This window comes from Hypanus sabinus, chromosome 7 (genome assembly GCF_030144855.1).
Source record: "Hypanus sabinus isolate sHypSab1 chromosome 7, sHypSab1.hap1, whole genome shotgun sequence".
NCBI lineage: Eukaryota > Metazoa > Chordata > Chondrichthyes > Myliobatiformes > Dasyatidae > Hypanus > Hypanus sabinus.
The window spans coordinates 64,489,665-64,508,678 of record NC_082712.1 but is presented as its reverse complement, the minus strand read 5'-3'; the positions used below and the strand labels follow the sequence as shown (position 1 = coordinate 64,508,678).

Sequence of the window (19,014 nt, the reverse complement as noted above, 5' to 3'; positions counted from 1 at the left end):
AACACATAGTAAAATGGCCCCATAGATGTAATTGGAATCAGTTTATTGTTAATCATTCAGGGGAAAATTTAGTTTTGTTTAGTGCTACAAGGGAAACGTAATAACAGAATGCAGAATATAGTGTTACAGTTACCGAGAAATTGCAGGTAGAGAATAAGGTGCAAGAGATCCGTTCAGGAAAGAAGTTGTCGTTGAGCCTGGTGGTGTGCATTTGCAAGCTTTTGTATCTCTTGCCTGTTGGAAGGGAGACTAAGAGAAAATGCCTGTGATAGGACTTGTTCGATTATGGTAGTTGCTTTACTGAGGCAGCAAGAGCTCCATGCAGAGAGACTCCATGGAAGGGAGGCTGATTTCCGTGATGGACTGAGCTGTGTCTACAAATCTTGGCAACATCTTGCTTTCAACAGTGCATCTATAAAAGTATTGATGAGGGTCAAAGGTGTCATGCTGAATTTCCTTAGCCTTCTGAGGAACTAGAAGTGCTGGTGTATTTTTTTGGCCATAGCATCTACATGGTTGAGTCAAGGTAGACTGTGGGTGGTAGTTACACCTAGGAACTTGAACCTTGGTACATGCATGGGTCTAGCTTGTTTTGCTGACATTATTAGCTTAACAACATATCTCTAGGCTCTCTGTCTCCTTCCTTCAGTCCATCTCATTATCATTTGAGATCCGGCCCATTATGGTGATGTCATCTATGAACTTATACAAGAGGTGATTGATAAGTTGATGGCCTAAGGTAGAAGGAGTCAATTTTAGAAAACCTAGCACTTTTATTTTTCAACATAGGCCCCTCCTACGTTTACACACTTAGTCCAGCGTAAGAATCTTGGACCTCCAGAAAATGTCCACTCCAGGGGTAATTGATAATTTTGTGGCCTAAGATAGAAGGAAATGAGTTATTAACTTCAAAGTTTCTGCATAATCACTCAAAGAGTTGAACTGCCTGTGCATGTAACAAGAGCTGTATAACTCATCTCCTTCAACCTTAGGCCACAAACTTATCAAGCACCCATCTGTGGACACTTTCTGGAAGTCCAAGATCCATATGCTCCACGACGGCTGGACTAAGTGTGTAAATGTAGGAGGGACTATGTTGAAAAATGAATCTGCTAGGTTTTCTAAACTCGACTCCTTCTACCTTAGGCCACGAACTTATCAATCCTCATCCAATCAGTACACTGAGCTGTGACAGACAGTCAAAGTGAAGATAATATCGGTGAGAGGTGCTGTGTGTAGTTTTCTGTTGAATTGCCCGGACACTCTATCTAATTTAACGCTTGTTTCCCCTTCATTTTGCACAGAAGCCTGCAGCCAGGCTCCTGGAGGATGGCACTAAACTGAGGAGGGACAAGAGCAGCGGAAACTCCAATCATCAGACGTCTGGGCAGGAGGACAGAATGGAGGTGGACAACCAGCCGAGTGGTCCCATGACCGTGAACACAGCCGTGTCCAAGGTTGTGACCTCGGAGTCCACACCCCTGGACAGCGAACCACTTTGCCATGGCAACAAAGAGCACAACGGCATCCAGAGCAAGCATGAATCACTGGACAGCGATGTTGCGAAGGAGATCAGGTACCTCGATGAGGTCTTGGAAGCAAATTGCTGTGACCCTGTTATGGAGAACGGGTCGAATGCACCGCCTTCTCCTGAGCCGTGCCCAGTCATGGCAGACAGCCGAGTTCCTCCCAGTCCCGTGGCAGCAGACCCTGCGGATTCACCCCTCACCAGGGAGGAGCCCGCTCTCACTGAGCAACAGGTGCAGGGCGACAGCGAGGTTAAGATGAATGGTCTTTCACCGAGCTGCCCTGAAGCATCACCCATTGCCAATCAGAGCAGAGAGCAGACGGAAAATTCCAGAAAGCCGTCCAGGGACGGTGAGCCGGTCATCATCCCCCTGAAGAAGGAGGCCAGGTTCGAGCTACGGGCTTACCACGAGGACAAAAAGCCCTCCAAGCTCTTTGTGGAGGACGAGAAAAGCAAAAGCTACAAGATTAAGAAGAGCAGGGCTTCGGACGAGATCGCGGAGCTGGAACGAGCCCGACTGGAGGTCATCCGGAGCCAGGTGGTGAGGAAGAACCCGAGCATCACAGAGAAGTGGAAGCCCCCCCAGGAGAAGTCCCTCGAGCAGCAGTTGGACCCAGATAAGCTGGAATCGCACAAGAAGTATGCCGAGCGCAAGCAGAGGAAGCAGGGAGGCCACCTGTCCCCCGTCTCACCGAAGCAGAAAGCCCCTGTGTTTGTGCCACCAGAGCCTGTCAGCATCAACAGGGAGGACATCGTCACAGAGCAAATTGACTTCTCTGCCGCCAGGAGGCAATTCCTGCAGATGGAGAGCGGGCCTGAGGTCACCACGCATCATGGACAGAGGCGGACGGGGATTATCAGAGGGGGCTCTGCACGACCGGCGCAGAAGCTGGCAGAGGCCCCCCGGAAGGAGCGGACGGCCGTTTCAGGTGGAGCGGCGGGGGCGAGTGGGGCTCAGGGGCAGCCGATGCAGGTGAGTGTCAGCGAAGTGTCCCTCGTCAAGGTGTCCAAAGTAAGCATCGTGCCTGATGATGGCGAGAGCAGGGAGGTGCCCTCACCCCCCTGTGAGAGAAAGCAGACAGGGGGGCTGTGCTTGGAGCAGCAACTGATCAGCAGCAGTCTGAAGGAAGAGTTAGTCAGAAAGGCCAACGTAGATGACGAAGGGTTTACCAGGGTCAGGGCTGTCTTGACAGTGCTGAACGAAGATGGTGACAGTGACACCTCTGACCACTGCTTCAAGTGTGTAAGTCTCCCCACCACAGTAGAAGAGGTAGATTCTGGTTTGGATGACTTATCCCTTCGATCCCAGGACACGACGGTGATGGAAACCCTGTCCAATGATTTCAGTATTGACAACGTGAGTGACAGCGGCGCTTCAAATGAGACGACAAATGTGTCCCTGGACTATTCTTTGGGTGGATCTCAGGAATTCTCTCAACCGCAGACGCCCCAGGCTCTCACACCCAGCGACAGGGATGGAGAGGAGAGTCTTGACAAGAGGGAAGGAGGCCTGGGCCCACTCGGTGACGAGGATTTATACAGGCAGCGGTCCCCTCTGCCACTGGACACCGAGCAGCAGCTTCAATACCAGGCAGAGATAGTGGTGAAGAATGCCATACAGCTCGCCCTGGCACAGGAGACCAACACAGCTCCTGTGACAGGTGAAGGTGCTCTAAGTGAGCCTGAGTCGGATTTGGTGAGTGAGCCAGCTGACATTGCTCTGCCTGAACCACAGACTGGGCCGTCACCACCACCTCCAGTGCAGGACCAGAGACTCCACATTCCAAAGAGTGAGGTAGAGGCAGAGCCAGACCACCACAAGGACCATTGCCTCCCATCTCCCACGGCAACGACCAGACCGAGCAGTACCACGGCAGTCGTCAGCAGCAACAGTGGTGCCAGCTCACAGCCCTCGTTATACAGGCCGGAGTTCAGCCCCTTCAGTGACGTTGCCAGTTACTTGGAGCCCACAGACTATTCCAGAACCAATGTCTTTGTCAGCCATTCACAGGAGCCGGAGGTCATCGCCCAGTCTGGCCCCTTCAAGCTGCGCTCGCGCAGGCAGAAGACCCTGTCGATGATTGAGCAGGAGATCAGGGCAGCCCAGGATCGAGAGGAGGAGCTTCGCCGCCAGAGAGAAGTCCTGAAGACAGTGCAGACTCCCCGCAGGAGCTCGGGGCCCCAGACACCGTCACTGGCGTGTCCCCCCAGAGCAAAAGCCCCCGGTAAGACCCCGAACTCTCCTCATTGCATGAACCAGGCTCGTGGGTTTGGAATATGAGCCAAGCCAGAGGGATCATATTTCAGCTCAGCTGGTGAACATCAGAGCTAATGGGGCAGTTAAACTATCCGAAAAGACAAATGTGTCTTGTGGCTTCTCTGTCTGCAGGATGTTCAGAGAACTGAGGTAGGCCATTTAGCCAAAGTGGACTATGTCAGTCTTTACTCTCTAATATGCCTTCTCCCCCAACCTTCTCCCATATGGAGATCCTTCCCCTGCATTTATCTAGCTTTGCTTTAGCTGTATATCTGCCATTAGGGTCCACCTTCTCACCACCCCACACCCAGAGAATAGTCTCCTAAATTCCTCACCGGACATATTAGCAACAATCTAGTAATGTGGTCTCCAGTCTTGGTCTTCCCCGGCTGGTCCACATCTGCATTGTCCATCTTAAATACTGGATCATTCCTCAGCCTGGCCCTTTCCAAAAGAGATTGACAAAATTTACCAGGAGTTGTGCTGACCAAGATGGCAGGGTTGGGCATCAGCCAGAGTCCACTGCTGTAACCCTGGACCACCAACCTGACACCCAGCATTTCCCTCAGGGTCCCAGTGGGAAGGTCAGTGCCCAGGCTCGTAGGCCGAGCTGAAGGTCTGGAGTGGAGCTATAGTCTTTCACAACTGGGCATCTCAACCCCAGGCATTTCCCTCAGCGTCCCAGTGGGAAGGTCAGTGCCCAGGCTCGTAGGCCGAGCTGGAGGTCTGGAGAAGAGCTATAGTCTTTCCCATCTGGGCATCTCGGCCTGTGCAGGTGCAAGTATCCGGTCTCCCCCAAGTGGTATTTGCAGGAGGGTCAGATCGGTAATAGGCATGGTGCAACTCTCAGGGCAACAGACAAAAAGCACTAGGCCCCAAGCACCACTGAACCAGCACGGGCTTGGTATGCTGAATGGCCTCTTTCTGCATTAAGCATTTCACCATAGCATAGAGTGTTAGAGATTAGCAGCTTTGAGATTTTCCCACCCAAATACACGGGGAAGGGAGTTCAAATCTCCCACTAACCTTCATGTGAAAGAGAGCTTCATGGGTTTTAAGTTTCTGCCTCTTTGCCCTGGACTTCTGAACCTTCACCCTAAATATTTCATCAGGTAGACCATCCCAAAACAGGGCATGTAGACTACGTCCTTCTCAGTTAAACCCATTGGCCTGAGTGCTGTTCTGGTGTGATTCAGCCTCTGTGAGTCCGGAACAGGCAGGGTCACTGAAGGTACAAAGTCCAAATTGGCTGCAGTTTTGTTTTGAACAGTGTGTGGCTGCCTTTCCGGTGGCTGGCTCAGAGTTTGTCACACAGAGCCTGGGTGTTAGCTGTGACATTATCCTTCTGCTTCTTGGCAGTTGCACAGCCCTGTTGCTGGCAGTCCTGCATGCTGTGCCAGGATGAGGTCACCAGGAGCAAGGGTCCTTTCTCTGTTAAAATGTCAATGTTCCTCTGTCCCCCCTCTCAGTCCCACACAGGAAATAAAATATCAGGAGGTCACAATCTTGTAGAATGACATACTCCCTTCAATTTGGTTGGGAGGAGGACTCGAGCTGAGGGAAATGAGAAAAGGAATATTCTCAAACAGCAGCTTCTTATGGAAAAAGCAGAATTCAGTTTGGGCTGTGTGGACCTACTTTTGATGAGTAAAGGGATGGTTTTGCAGAGGTTTTCTCCTCTAAGCTGAGTTGGACATATCAGCCTTGTGTCGCATCTCTGGTATGCTGTCAGTTGCGGCCTACTTTTGGTGCTCTTGCCTCTGAATCAGGGGGTTACAGGTTGAACGTCAAGCACAGGCTGCTCTTTCAGGGCCTTACCAGCAGGCATTGTCTTTTAGATGAGGCTTTACCCTCTCGGTTAGGCTTTATTGGGCATTTTCTAAGAATGGCGATAGTTCTTACCATTGTCCTGAGACCGGTCTCTGAGCAAACATCATTAAAAGATGATATCTTCCTCTTCTATCACCCTCATGGAAGCTTGCTGTGCATAACTAGCTGATGTGATTTAGTGTGAAGCACTTCTGGACTTGCTGGGTTTGGAAGATATTCCTGGGGAAGAAAGTGAACATTTTATTCTCACCCCACCCACCCACAAGAAACTGGGAGAATCAGGGAGGCCCAACAGACTGCAGATACTGGAATGTGGAGCAATCCACAATCTGCAGGAAAAACTCAGCATCAGTGAGAGTAAATTCCTTTTTTCTTGCACGCTGCTTGACCCACTAAGTTCCTCTAGCAGATTTTTGTTGCTTTTAATTCCACTCGTATGGCCCTGCCGGCTTTTAGATTGCACCTGATGTGAGATCCTTTGTTGGCAGAGGTGATAGACTTAATTATAGACTCGGCCAGAATTCATGACCTTCCGAGTGGGAGCCGAGAGGGCTGCTGGTGGAGCCAGGCCTGACACCTGCCTAACATGGTGCTACTTCCTTTCCTGAAATGTATAACAAATGCCAAATGTCAGCTTTGTCTACATAGAGTCAATCTGCAAATGTGCTGTCAAAATCCTTCCTTTTTAACGACTAGTTATGACCTCCTTGGATTTTGCAGCAATCTGCCAGGTTGCGTGTTTAATATTGTAGTACTGTGATCTATTTAAGACAGAACGCAACGAAGAAATCCCAAGGCGAAAAAAGTGAAAATCCCATTAGATGATGAGATGCTCAGATTCAATAAGACTGTGGCATTGGTTAACACAGGGAAGGTGCAAGACCTAGACTTCAATTCTCCAGACCTCAGTGGAGTTCATCCTGACTCTTTTCTACCATCTAGTGGCAGAAGTGAAAAGTTACTGATTATTAGTAACTGATCCCTGAGACCTTGCCTCCTCCAACCTTTGTTACTCCAGGACTGAAATATTAAATAATCTTAGAGAGATACAGCACACAGGCCTTTCGACCCATTGATTCTGTGCTGATTCTCAGCCATCCATTTGCATTAATCCCTTTGCCCTTAATTCTTATATATTCAATGTGCAAAAATGTTGTGGCTTGTAAACAATTATTTATACAGGGTAACAAGATGCCTCGATACTTTCTAGCAAACCAAATTTGATGCTGAACCACAGAAAGAGATCTCGAGAGCAGGTCAGATAGGTTGTTACAAATAAGGAAGGAGATGCTAAGAGTTTATGGAAGGAATTTCATGAGTTGAGTTAAGTTACCAGTGATGGGTAGAGTAAACAGTGGATTGCAGCAAGAGTCCAGAACTGGGGTAACATAAGTATCTTGGAGGGTTATTGGACAGGACAAGTGTATGCAGGTAGTGAAATTTGGGGAATGGAGGAAATGCCCTGAAGTCATTCCCACGTTCGTACGTTCTTCCCATGACCTCGTGAGTTTCCTCCGGGTTCCTCACACAGTCCCAAGACATGCCAGTTGGTAGGTTAATTGGTCATTGTAAATAGTTCAGTGATAAGCCGAGGATGAAATGGGGGGTTGCTGGGTGCCATGGCTGGAAGGGCCAGAAGGGCCTGTTTCATGCTCCATCTCAATAAATAATGCAGGTGAGACCGCATTGTGAACACCGAACTGACATGGAATGACTGTTTGGTCCCTGGCTGATGGGAAGGAGAGTTGAAGAGATAGGTGTGGCTTTTCCTCTTGTGGGAAAGTGCCTTAAGTTGAGGAACAATTGATGGAGACAGAAGTGTGGACCAGAGAATTAGGTGTAATCCCTTCAGAATACTCATAGGGTTGGGGGGCGGGGGGTGAGGAATGGGAATATCATGTCTTATTGATTTCTTGGCCCTAGACTTCTTTCATTTATGATGAGATTCTGATAAAGACGGTGCCTTCCACAAAATATATTGCCATGAAGGAAAATGTGAATTACCAAACAAATTCTTCTTATTTTGGCTAGTCTGAACATCAGACAAGACCATCGACATATGGAATGTACGCAGTGGATTGGATTCAGTTAGTAGCCCTCACTATGCAAGACAGTGCCAGCTAAAGTTTAGATAGCACAGTGCATTCCACTCCTGGAATTAAAGGTTAACTGCAGGACACAAGTGTGATTGACACTGAGCAGAAATGCCAGAAGAGCATCCTTCATAAATTTTCTGTGAATGTCGTTATTACGTTATCTGGGGAAAAGCTTCAGGCAAGGACAGATTAGTTGACAGAAAGGAATCCAGTGGAAAGGAAAACTTTCATTTCTCTAGCACCTTTCTCACCTTAGGATATCACAATACATTCTACAGTTAGTGAAGTGCCAACACTCTTGTGGGAAACAAGTCTGCTGATTTGCACAGAGCAACGCATACAAGCATCCATGGGATATTGGACAATCACGTACTGCTTGTAGGGATTATGATCAAGGAACAAGATGCATGAAGAGATTATTGCTCTGCTGTGATATAATGGTGTGGGATCTATCAGACAGCAGGAGTCTCACTTCACTATCTCATCTGAAAGAGGTAGGACAGGTTGGTCTGGACCAGTGTAAATGCGAGGTGGACCAGGTGGATTTATTGTGTCTATTATATGTGTAAGCCAATGTTAAAACAGGATAGTGGAGAAAGTGATAAGGATTATCATGTTTCGTAAGACCATGGTTAATAATACAGAAAGGTCACCAAGAACAGTTTGCATGGTTCTGGGAAAGAATGCGGAGGTGCTGATTGGAAGACTATAGACAAAGTGGTATAAAGCAGTGATGGTCATGTATCTCCATTGTACCTTCAGGTCCAAAGGGAACATTCAGTTTAATCTGCAGGAATTATTATTAACCACAGTCTTACGTACCATGATAATCCTAATCACTTTATACATTCCACTTTGCTGTTTTTTACTTTGGATTACACATACACAACACAGAACCTGTGCCCCAACCATGAATACACTTTGATAGTAACTGACTCGCAATGTATATTGTTTTCCTCTATAATTCAAATTGTGTTTCAAAAGAAGTTGCTGTTATAACAATAACAAAGTGAGAGATGAACTTAGCTCTGGAAAGTAATTTCTGTATTCCCTCTTGCAATAGGCAAATTTGCTCTGTGTGAGGGAAGAGCAGAACTAGGGTTATGGACCATTGTCTCCATCTCTCACAATGATATGTCACCACGATATTCACTGGAAACCATGGCAATTCTGATTTACTCATGTATGGCAAGCAAACTACCTCTTCCACTACTATTGACGTCTGTGATTTTCCTTTTGCACTTGGGTCTTGTTTTGCAGTTGTTTCACTATCTTGTATAAATTTATGCTCTAGGTGTTATCTGAACCTACGTGCTTGTGATGCTCTCACAAGCAAGTTTTTCCATGGTATCCATGGTTTCCATGGTTCCCCTGCACATGGTGATAAATTCAACTTGAAACTGCAGTAATGGACTCAAGGTATGATAATACTGTCAAAGTTGAGTTTATTGTCATGTGCACAAATACTGGTGTGCACAGGTGATATTAAAAAAACTCCTTGCAGCAGGCCCACAAGCTCATAACATTGGATAATTTTCATTAGGGTCTCACCCCAACATGTTGATTGTTTATTCCCTTCCATACATGCTGCCTGACTTGCTGAATTCCTCCAGCAATTTTGTGTGTGTGTGTGTGTGTGTTTTAGTGTTACTCAAGATTCCCAGCATCTGTGGAATTTCTTGTGTTTATGGTTGAAGGGAAATAGCTGTTCTTGAACCTGAGGTGAGGGGTTTCAGGAGTCTGCACCTGCTGCTTGATAGTAACTATGAGAAAATGGCACGGCCTGGTTGGTGGGGATCTGCACCTTGAGCACATTTTGTTGGAAGTTTCTTCTTTTATACCTGAATAACTTTCGATCTCAGGACATCGGTATAGTAACCAAAGTAGCTGGAAGAGAATGCTAAAAGTTGGTGCTGCTCATAGCTATCAGATTTCAATGTCCTTCTGTGTTTTTTATTAAAGAAGACCTCTGCCTAAGCATCACACAGAATATATTAATGAATCAATTGAAAAATTCCTCTTGCTATTCCTCCCTTTTCTGTGCAGGGAAAATGGAAAAATCCAGTCCAGTGTCACCAGTGACAGAACGCCCAGTGCCCTCTCCACGGTCTGAACTCACACCTGTGGATCAGCAAACTTCAGGACAGTCTCGTTCCAGAGGCCTGATGGAGACATTACTGGAAGACTATGAAGTACAGAAGGTTAAGCGGCGAGAGAGGCGGGATGAGCCCAATGTAAGCACTTGTGTTTCTCATAATCGTAATGAATGTTATAACACTTGTAGTCTTGCTTCGAATCCCACACACCCTTGGCATTCTCTACAAAAGAGGTGGAGCTCTTTGAAACAATGCAGGGGATTATATGCATGAAAAGAAATTGTTTCCACCTGAGATGAAGATCAATGGTAAGTTAGGTAGCTAGTAATAAACGCAAAGTATTCTGGAGTATTGTGTGGAACTCACTAAATGTTAGGAGTAGTGAAGTCTAATAGCACAGATGCACTAAAGGAAAATTAGAGGCTACAGTCTGGGAGGAGGTACAGGAGCATGAAGCCACACACTTAATGCTTTAGGAACAGCTACTTCCCCTCCACCATCAGATTGCTGGGAGTGAATGCATGAACACTATTTTTGCTCTCAAATTGCACTATTTATTTAACTTAATTTATATATACTTATTGTAATTTATAGTTTGCTTTTATGTATTGTGCTGTACCGCAGCCACAAAATAACAAATTTCACAACAAATGTCAGTAACATTACACCTGGTTCTGATTCTGAGAGGGGAGAATTAGACTGGAATTGGAGGGAAAGGAGCTGGAGGAATCTTTTGTGGAGCATAAACTCAGCTTTGATGCTGTTTTACCAAGTGCCCTATGTCTGTGCTGTAATTTCTATACAGAGCGTTGCCAGCAGCATTTATATAAGAAGCTAGACTAGACTAGGATCTCTCCTGGTGTTTACCTGATCTTGACTAGTATCTCTCCTTGTGCTTCCCTGATCTTGACCAGGATCTGTCCCGGTGTTTATCTGATCTAAACTAGGATCTCCCCTGGTGTTTCCCTGATCTAGACTAGGATCTCATCTGGTGTTCCCTGATCTAGAACACAATCTCTCCTTGCGCTTCCCTGATCTGGACTAGGATCTCTCAGGGTTGCCCTAGAGTTCCAGGAACTCAACATGTGCTATCCTGAGAGGCTGGATAAACTTGGGCTGTTTTCTTTGGAGCGGCGGAGGCTGAGGGGAGATCAGACAGAGGTTTATAAGATTATGAGAGGCATAGAGTGGACAGAGTATCTTTTTCCCAGGGTTGAAATGTCTAATACCAGAGGACATGCATTGAAGATGAGAGGGAGTAGGTTCAAAGGGGGTGTAAGGGGTAAGTTTTTTACTCAGGGTTGTGAATGCCTGGAAATGTAATAGAGGCAAATATATGAGAGGCTTTTAAGAGACATTTAGATAGGTACATGAGTGTGAGGAAGATGTAGAAATATGGACATTGTATAGGTAGGAGGGGTTAGCTTTTGGGTTTTTTTCAGGTTTCTGGTTCGGTATGGCATTGTGGGCCAAAGCACCTGTTCCTTGCTGTAGTTGTTCCATGTTACATGTTCTAAAAATCACCAGGGTGACCACACCCAAGAACAGTCACAGATACACAAGAAAATCTTCATTTTCTTACCTTGTTTATTATGTTGGGGGTGGGGAGCGTTGTTGTGTGGTGCTGTTGAGAGATCTTGGTGTACATTTGATCACCACTGGCTACCCAGCCCCAAGCCAAGTGAGTCAAGTGGCCAGAAAATCCCTGACTTGTGACTGGCTGTTCCAGCTGTTTACGTATCCACCTCAGGGGTGAAGAGAGGTGACCATATCACATGGATGAACGTGGACATTTTTTTTTGTCATCTCTGTACTGGAATGTGGTTCTGTTTTCGGCTCAGGTGGTGCCAGTGAGCTTGGCACCGTTAGATTTAGCCGGTCTGATCGGCTGGTGGAACGTTCAGGAAACCTCTTTACAGTGCAGGTTAGCACTTCGATGAGATGAAGAGGTCGTTGAGTGGGGATAGCAGGACCCCACAATATGAGAGACCAAACACAATGAGTAGTTGTGGACAGACTTCCACAGGAACACTGCAAGTGGTATCAAGAGTCTTATTTTTGTACTCTTGTTTTGGAAGTGTTTCTTCAGATGAGCAGGTTATCCAATGTCCCACCTTGTCTCCCTCTTCCCCCCCCCCCCCCCCGATGTGTGCATCTCTTCACTCTGCATTGCAAGATAAACGCATTGCCTCAATGACAGAAATATTATCAGAGGCTTGTCAAAACGAATCTGAGTTTCTCAACTCACATGTTAAAAGTGATAATAAGTTCAGTACATGATAGCAAACCAGATAAATTTTCTCATCCATCTGACATTCCTGCTATAATCCCATAATCAGTCTTCCCTGTAAATCATATCCCCACCCATATCCCATGAATTTTTCTCCATGTGAATCTCACATTCACTATCTGGTCTTCACTGTGGATATTTTTTGCACAGCCTGCATAACAGGGTCTTTTTCTGATCATTCCACTCCACCACACTGCAAACCTGCCCCCTTCAAAATCTCAAAGTAACAAATGTCAGATCACTTCTGTGATCTGAAACCCAATATACATATGCCTACACACACATTAGAGAACCCTGACCAATACACACAAAATGATGGAGGAACTCAGCAGGTCAGGCAGCATCTATGGAAATGAATAGACCATCGATGTTTCAGGCCAAGACCCTCCTTCAGAACTCTAGATAATCCTGTATAAGTCTGTCCTTAAAAGAATGCCTTAAAATGAACATCTGTATAAACACTAATCTCAAGCATGTTATTCAACTTGGATATCATGCTTATGCAGGAAAGGTTTCCCAATATTCTCAAATGTTGCTGTCACTCTTTTGAAGGATGACTAATAATTACCCGTTCCTTTTCTCTACCGGTACACCAGCATTCTTTCCTCGGTCGGGGTCAATTCACAACTATCCTGTCAGTTACTTGCTGTTAATCAGCTGTAACCAGCATCTATAGCTTCTACATTACATATTTTGACAGGGTGGGGGTAATTGATAGAGTGGCTGAGTTGCTAGATTTGAGATTTGTTGGACGTGAGTTCAAACCCCACACGAGCAACTGATAAAAGCAAGTAATCAAATACAGATTGAAAAGCCACAGTGCCAGGGAACTGCTGTCCAAAGAGGCTGAGCAAGCCGTTCAGCGTTAAGGTTCACATTAAAAGCTGGCCTTACCAGACATTCACATTTTGTCAAGAAGTTAAAAGTATCAATAGTTGTTGCCAGGTAGAATTTAATGTGCTTCCAGCATAGAATTAGTTGGATAAAATTTATAACAAAGGAACCAACCATTCAGTTCTACTGGCCTAAGCTGGTCTTTACTCTCAACATCAGCTTCCTTCCCCCCCAGTTCTCCAGCTTCTCCTGTCACTGTACCTTCTATTCCATTCTCACTCTTGTGAAATGCTTTGTGAGATATCATCTGATTTCTCCTTAAACACATTTCCAATACCAATCTCAAACTTTCCCTACAACAGCACTTCAGATTTTATAAAGGATGTTCTCCTCAGTTCCTGGTTGGACATACTAGAGATTATCTCACATATTCTCGTAACTTCCCTCATCCCCAACCATCCGGGGAGAAGAGCCCCTGTCTGGCAAATTGTGGGTGATCAGTTTAACCTCTCTTTGTGGGGCAGTCAGATTAGATATTCAAAGTGTTGCTATTTAGAGATTTCAAGGAGCAGCAGCAGTTCAGGGGAGGGTGATGGGAGAAATTTCCAGAATATCGGGCCTTGCCTGTGAATGCACGTATAATTTGTAAAGGTTATGACAGAAAGCAAAGATGTTTTCATATGGCAGACAGGTTGATGTTCAGCAGACATGGTTTTAATGTACATAGCAACAGAATGGGCAATGTGGAGAAATTCCTCTTAATCCTCAGCTTCTCCTTCACCCCCCTACCTTTCTCTTCCCCTCCCATTCTATCTTCCTCCGCCCCTCCTCTCCTTCCCCTTATCTCCACTCACCACCTCCTCTTCTCTCCTATCCTCCACATTTCTTCTCCTCCCCTTTGTCTCCCTCCCCTCTACCCAGGAACCTCCTGCCAGGAAATTCACTACAAGGTAAATTCAAGCTTCAGTGACAAGCCATTTTTCCTTCTCAGCCAACAACCCTGCCATTGTACATCAGCTGCTTGGGTTGGGATAATCAAAAGGGAAGGGGGTCAGGGACCAGATGCCCAATTAGCAGGGTACCCCATTCAGTAAAGGATCTTTGCCAACTGTTACTTACGTAGAAACCAACTCAGTCCCACAGACAGACACCCCTGTCCATTACCTCCCAGCTGATCATTGCTGTAGGCATTTGCCCCTGCCCCCAACCACTTGCAGCTCTGTCCCCAGAAATCTTAACTGACCTCACATCACTTGGCATGGACCAGATGGACCAAATGGCCTGTTTCTGGTCTGTGTGACTCTCGTTCAGAAGCAGCAGGATAAGGAACTGTATAGGAGAGAACACCATGTCCTCTCCTTTGAGCCACATGAGGAGAAAGGTGTCTCAAGAGTGGAGGAGAAAATGAAATCCGTTTGTATTTAAACTGAAGTACAAAATACTCTTCAGCTGGCATGTGATCAAGATCCTCACATTTCCTGTGTGTCTGTCTAAAAGCCTCTTAATTACCACCATCATATCTGCTTCCACCTTGCCCCCAACAGCTCGTTCCAGGCACCTACCACTTTGTGTAAAGAGAAAGACTTGCCCCACGCCTCTTTAAACCACCTCCCTCTCACCTTAAATTCCAGTCCTCCAGTATTTGACTTTTTCCAAGGCCAGAAGTGATTCTGACTGGCTACATAAATAAAAGGGAATTAGAACAGATACTCGTTGGGGTTGAAAGGCCCCAGTATCTGTACTAATCCCCTTTTATGTAGATTGAGTAGACAGTGGTGTGATGTGTGACTCATTACTTTAACAATAATGATGGAATGCAAAGGAATTTAAAGACAAATATTAACTACCAAGTTATAAGTACAATACAAACTTTCAGAGGGCACTCCATTGCAGTACTTGAGGGAGTGCTGCCTCAGAAATGCCATCAAATGGATGCTCGACTACCCACTGACACAGTTATAGAGTTCAGAGTAATACAGTACAGAAACAGGCTTTTTGGCCCAACTGGTTTCTGTCAACCTCAGATCCTCCCTGCTTAGTCCCTGTTTCCCATGTCTCTGGCCATTTATTCTAGGAACTCACTACCCTCTGTGTAAAGAAGTTACCTCTTTGGGCTCTCAAACCTCTCCCCTCTTATCTGTGCCCTCTAGGTTTGGGCTCCCCAACCATAGGGAAAAGACTGTCCATTCATCTTATTTGTAACCCTCATGATTTTATAAACTTCTATGATGTCACCTCTTATTCTGCTGTGCTCCAAGAATGTCCAGCCTCTCCCTAGAACTCAGACCCTCTATTCCAGGTAACATCCTCGTAAATCTCTTCTGCATCCTCTTCAGCTTGACGACGTCTTTCCTATACTGGGTGACCAAAACTGTACACAATACTTCAAGTGTAGTCTCACCAATAACGGTTATAACTGCAAAAAACTGTCCACATTTCCTAAACTTGGTGCCCTGGCTGACGACACCTTCTTTACTACCCTGTCTATTTAGCGAATTGTGTTTTTGTTCCACCACACTCATCGGTGCTTTGCTATTCAATGCACAATCCTATCCTGGTCTGACTGCCCAAATGCATCAATTCACACTTATCTAGGTCGAAAGCCATTCACTATTCCTCTGTCCATCTCCCTTACTGAACAAGATCTCTTTGCAATTCACTGTAACCTGCTTCATTATCGACAAGACTCCCTAATTTAGTATCGTCAGCCAACTTGCTAATCATGAAGTTCATTCACATCCGAATCATTTACTTTATAGTAATCTGGAGATCACTAACCTGCATTTCAATTTCTTACCCAACTCCCTCTACTCACTCGACAGGACTCCATATCTTCCTTTACTTGGGTCACTTGTGCCAACATGTATAACAACCTCTGGCCGTTCGCCCTCCCCCTCGAGGATTTTCTACAGCTGCTCAGAGACATCCTCGTCCCTGGCACCTGGGAGGAGCCCACCATCCTGACATCTCTCTGCGGCCTCAGAATCTCATGCCTCTTCCTCCCTCACCATGGAGTCTCCTATCACTCTCAGCCTGTCTGATTGTACCCTACCCTTCAGCGTCAGTGCCAGTCACAGTACCAGAGACCTGACTACCGCTGTTAAACCTTGAAAGGACACCCTCCTCAAAGGTATCCAAAAGGGTATAGCTGTTAGTGATGGAAATAGCCACAGAGGAACCATCCATTGACTGCCTGCACCCTTTATTTCTCCTGGTGGTCGTCCGCCTGTAAACCCTCAATTTCCCAGATGATCCTGAGCACCAAGGATAAACAACAAAATAAAACTTTACCTGCTCTTACCTCTGCCTTCTCACTGAAGCCTTTTTAAAGAGCTGCTTTCTCACCCCACATCTGGGCCACTTAGTCCATCTCGTAAAGCTGAATCTGGTTTAACATCGCCGACCTATGTAGTGAACAACAGATTTCACAATATATATCAGTGATGTTAAACCGGGTTGATTCATTGGAGGATGGAGTCAAGGGAGGGGAACTGGTGGAAGGCATGTGTTGATGAAGGGCAGATGGAGAGGTTGGGAGAAGGGAAAGAGGTGGGGTTCAGCTGGATCGGGGGAGAGAGTGAAACGGGACAGAGGGGGAGCACATTACAAGAAGTTTGAGAGTTCAGTGTTCATGCTGTCAAGTTGGAGATCACCCACACCGTGACCTGGCAGTGTAGGAGGCTGTGGACAGGCATACCAGTCTGGGAATGTGAAGTAGAATTGAGTTGGCTGTCCATCAGGAGAATTAAGTGAAGTGGTCAGCCATGCCCTAAAGACACGAAAGCAGTGATAGAAACAGAAACTTACTTTTTAAATTGATGCATTAGTGGAGAAGTGGTGGTGGAACCTTTCATTGGTTTGGGGTTTGTGAGAGAGAGAGAGTGAAAGAACTGAAATAAACAGACTGTTGCAGAAACGTATCATGCATATCTTCCGCAATTATTTTATCACTTTCACCCAGAAGTGAAGTTTTGTGAGCAAGTTGTATTTTATTTCAAATAAAAATGCTTTTTCTACAGATCAGTACAATATAGATATGTTCTTCATTTAAAGTGAAAGAGGAAAGAGGAAGCCCTAAGATGTTCTGCTATTTTAACGTTGAACTGTTTTACATGGTACAGATGGAGTAATTACTCAGCCTCGCCACAGATGGGGAACCTGGGAATGTGAGTTTTGTAAAGTTGTAACGGTTCAAGTATTAATTAGTTAATCCACAACCCATTTCTCATTCATTATAAATCTGCCTAACCATTAATCCCTCCCTCTCCCTCATTCATATGCTTCATTTTTAACTTGCCTAATCAATCCCTGCCTACAGCCTAAATATGGGCAGCCCGCCGGCAGCTACTGACGAGCTGATGTTCAACACGCTTCTTGACATGAGTCCATCATTAACAATAAAACCATCTCTTTCCAAGGATACAGGGGTCATGGGAATATCCCCCGAAGCGACTCATTCAGCCAACATTGGCAAGGTGACCACTGATCTGTCGTGGGTGGGTTATTCTCAATACGCTCCTGTGACCCTGGTCTTCACTCCCATACACTTAACAAGAAGCACTTGTAGGGTTACAATGTCTATAACCATTAAGCAAACTTGGGATGCAAAACCTTGGTACTTTGTGGCTATGTCTATTTACCTGCGAGCCACATTACGTACAATGGCAAAACAAAATCCACAACACCCAGTCAATACAATTCCCTCAATACTGCCAACACTGAGAGATCCCACTGATTGTCTGTGAAACTGGAAGCATCTTCTGTGACCTCCACATGGTAAGGTGGTGTACTTCAGCAACTAACACATCTGCAATATTAGAGCAGGGTTAAAAGGGCTCATCAGTGACAGTTGCTGGAGTGATTTGGGTAAATAGAACCATCAAATATTACAGAACAAAAACAGACTATTTAACCTGGCAAATCCATTCCAGCTGAACATTACCATTCATAACCACAAGCTCTTGATCTGTGGCCCACCAGCCTCTCAAGCCTGCCCCTTTATCCTGAGCTACTGTATGCTTTAATTACATTTGCCCTCTCTCATTTTATGGCTGGCTCACGATTAAAGTTGAACTGAAAGTGACTCTCTTAGATATGGCTCACATTATATAATGCAGTGGGAGGGGGGGTGCAGTTCTTTGAATGTAATTGCATGAGAATCCTGTCCTCGCTTCATGTCCCTCAGACACATGAAACTCAACCCAAGGGTATGATTGTGGGACAACAGCTTGATCGTTTAGGAATGAAAACGCTCCATTGGGAAGGTCAGGAATTTACCAGCCTGCAGGATTGGGAATGCTTAGTCATTGAGGATAACCAAAACTGAAATTGATTATTTTGAGAATCATAGGTTTTTGGGATTGGACTGTGATCTAATTGAATGGCAGAGCAGATTTGAGGGAACATGTGACCTATTCCTGCTCCATTTTCCTCTCCAGAAAATCTGAAAGTGTTGATAGGGTACAAGATAAATTCAATTTTTTTTTTCTTACTTGACACAATCACACACCTCACCAAAAGTTCTTTGCTCTTCTGTTACCATGTGGAGATTAGAGTGAATTGACACTGAATCAAAGCCAGCATGGGTGATGAAGGCAGGTCTATAGGGGGAGAAAGTGCTTCCAATTCTTCTGTAGCCCACATTGTGTTAACTGCAGCTAAATTCTGAGGATTTGTAACCCAAGTGTTCAACATTCTTTATAATATAAAAACCGATGCCGCACGTCTCTAATTCTACCTAGGCTGGGATCAAACGTGGTACCTGATATCAGCTATATTTGATGTATTGTTGGACCGCACATTACAGCAGCACACTCTCTTTGAAAATTAATTGGAATATTGGCTTCAAGGAAATGTTGACTGTGTCAGTAAGCCATGAATGAGTGTGTGTGAGAGCGGAGGTGTTTCCATTTGCCAACCCTTGCACTGAGTCTGACTATCACTTTGTGAGGTGATAGATGTGCAACATTCACCTGCCACTCTTTTATAAAATTACTGCACCTATCCTATGGAAAGGATCACTCCACCAAATTAATAAATAACCTCAAGAAAATCGAAGTTATTCAGAATTGAATCGTTCATTC

The 19,014-nt window shown here is 45.5% G+C and overlaps 1 protein-coding gene across 6 annotated transcripts in view; it reads left to right on the top strand.

The window, feature by feature from the left end:
• LOC132396859 (paralemmin-2-like) overlaps positions 1 to 19,014 on the top strand; it is a 377,174-nt gene that overhangs the window by 348,113 nt on the left and 10,047 nt on the right. For 4 of the 6 annotated variants that reach the window (XM_059974861.1, XM_059974858.1, XM_059974857.1 and 1 more), the window contains 2 exons: positions 1,305 to 3,753; positions 9,758 to 9,945. In XM_059974861.1, coding sequence (XP_059830844.1) covers positions 1,305 to 3,753; positions 9,758 to 9,945 — 2,637 coding nt within the window. Of the gene's footprint in view, positions 1 to 1,304; positions 3,754 to 9,757; positions 9,946 to 17,052; positions 17,098 to 19,014 lie in introns of all 6 variants that reach the window. The other 2 variants (XM_059974860.1, XM_059974859.1) reach the window with 2 other exon arrangements.